Source organism: Austrofundulus limnaeus, unplaced genomic scaffold (genome assembly GCF_001266775.1).
Source record: "Austrofundulus limnaeus strain Quisiro unplaced genomic scaffold, Austrofundulus_limnaeus-1.0 Scaffold476, whole genome shotgun sequence".
NCBI classification, from domain to species: Eukaryota; Metazoa; Chordata; class Actinopteri; order Cyprinodontiformes; family Rivulidae; genus Austrofundulus; species Austrofundulus limnaeus.
Genome location: NW_013952878.1, coordinates 66,988 through 69,260, shown reverse-complemented (window position 1 = coordinate 69,260; position 2,273 = coordinate 66,988). Strand labels below are relative to the sequence as shown.

The 2,273-nt window shown below is 38.7% G+C and overlaps 1 protein-coding gene across 1 annotated transcript in view; it reads right to left on the bottom strand.

The window, feature by feature from the left end:
- nckap1 (NCK-associated protein 1) overlaps window positions 1-2,273 on the bottom strand; it is a gene marked incomplete in the record, with an annotated part of 56,035 nt that overhangs the window by 2,860 nt on the left and 50,902 nt on the right. The window contains 3 exon segments of the mRNA XM_014025438.1: window positions 764-873; window positions 1,596-1,712; window positions 1,807-1,900. Coding sequence (XP_013880892.1) covers window positions 764-873; window positions 1,596-1,712; window positions 1,807-1,900 — 321 coding nt within the window.

Genomic DNA, 2,273 nt, shown 5'->3' with positions numbered 1-2,273 from the left:
GTCTTGTAGCTAGTGTTTGATGCCTTGTAGTTAGTGTTTGATGTCTTGTAGTTAGTATTTGATGTTTTGTAGTTAGTATTTGATGTTTTGTAGCTAGTGCTTGATGTCTTGTAGTTAGTGTTTGATGTGTTGTAGCTAGTGTTTGATGTGTTGTAGTTAGTGTTTGATGTGTTGTAGCTAGTATTTGATGTCTTGTAGCTAGTGTTTGATGTCTTGTAGCTAGTGTTTGATATCTTGTAGTCAGTATTTGATGTCTTGTAGCTAGTGTTTGATGCCTTGCAGTTAGTATTTGATGTCTTGTAGCTAGTGTTTGATGCCTTGTAGTTAGTGTTTGATGTCTTGTAGTTAGTATTTGATGTTTTGTAGTTAGTATTTGATGTTTTGTAGCTAGTGCTTGATGTCTTGTAGTTAGTATTTGATGTGTTGTAGCTAGTGTTTGATGTTTTGTAGCTAGTATTTGATATCTTGTAGCTTGTGTTCTTTTAGCAGTAACATCTGACTTTCAGCTCCATTTTGACTTCACAGTGTTGAAATGAATAAGTAAACAGATGTTAACGAAGCCTCAGATCGTTTTAATAAACAGCTTAATGAATTGAATTAATTTATATCTGACACTTAATTCAACTGGTACATAAGTAACTGCTCTTTAAATAAAAATATGACCTGTGAGGTACAATGTATTACTTAACACCTGAACATTAGAAATCATTAAGCTGTACTCTGAGTATCTGAATATTTCTATAGTAACATTTAATAATCTTACAGCTAGGAACTCCTTGAGGCGGTCCTCGATGCTGCCCTTGTGGATGGTGAAGAGCGCAGCAGCGATCTGGTTGATGGCTTTGGCCAGGCAGTGGATGTTGTTGCAGTGGCCTGTAGGGGGCAGCAAACACACACTGTTAACAATAAAGCTTTTAAAATCTATTAACAAAGGGTTCACTTCAACTCTGACAACTAAAAACATTTCCCACAGTTCATGTGGTCTGACAGCGTGGTCTGTAAAACTTTGGAGATAATCTGACGTTGTGGGGTGAAGAACAGGAAGTATTCAACACTTGGTTGTGACTGTGAGCTGAGCGTGGCATTGATGAGGTCGTGTACTGAGACAACCAATCACTGTCCTCCATGCAGTGTGCATATTAACCAGGCTGAAGGCTACTTATTACCCTCCTCACACTGCAGCCTTTCATTTCAAGGCTGTTAGGAGGCAGCGGCGCAGTAATTCACCCGTTCATACCTTATCAAAGCCTCATTTAACTACATCAACGTGTCTTTATTCGGATAAATGCTGACTTTATTTATTGGAAAAGATCTTTGTGTTAAAACTGGACTGTGCTAATACAGAGGGACTGGACGAGTCTGGTATGAAAATGTAAACTGGTTTGGTTTTTACTCAACAGTTAACTGATTGTAGAACATCGACTGATTATTTTGACAAATTCATTAAAAAATATCCTGTTGTTTATGAGATATTTTGCTAACACTGCAGAAAAGTGAACACAGACACAGACGATAAAGGATCATCCTAAGCTGTTAGTGTAACGCTCATCAGTTTTAGAAACAACTGCTACACAAGAAAGGACTTGTGGGCCCACCCTCGATGGCGGGGCTGTACTGAGACATCACGTTGCTGGCGAGCGTTGGCAAAGAAACAGCAACAAACACCATCAAGAGACAGGCGATTTTATACTCCTCCTCTGGACTGATGTTCTCTGCAAACACAAACAGGAAGTGGTCATACAAACTGTGTGTGTGTGTGTGTGTGTATGTGTGTGTGTGTGTGTGTGTGTGTGTGCTGGGACTCACCGCTCTTCTGAGACGAGAGCGCCACCACCAGGGCCGGGTCGATCTCACAGGGTAGCCCTGCAGCTGAGGACAGCTCGTAGACGTTCATGGCCACCTGCAGTCAGACACAATATTCACCTCAACAAAAACTGGGGCTGTGAAATTAATCCACTTAACTCATATTGATTTATTTTAGTGCTGGGCATAGATTAAAAATTTTAATCATGATTAATCGTGATTAATCTAACGTTTTTATTTTATTTTTTTTTTACAAACAATCACTTTACTCTGGCTGAATATGAAGGTTTGTATATTACAATGCACTCGGTGCCAGGTCATGTTAGTAAATGAGAAGTGGTTCTCAAACAGTTTACCTGGATAAATAAAGGTTAAATAAATAAAATAAATAAAAAACTCCATGTATATTTATTTATTTATGTTTTGCTGACAGCTGTGACCTCAGTATGTATCTTTCATTCCTCATGTAC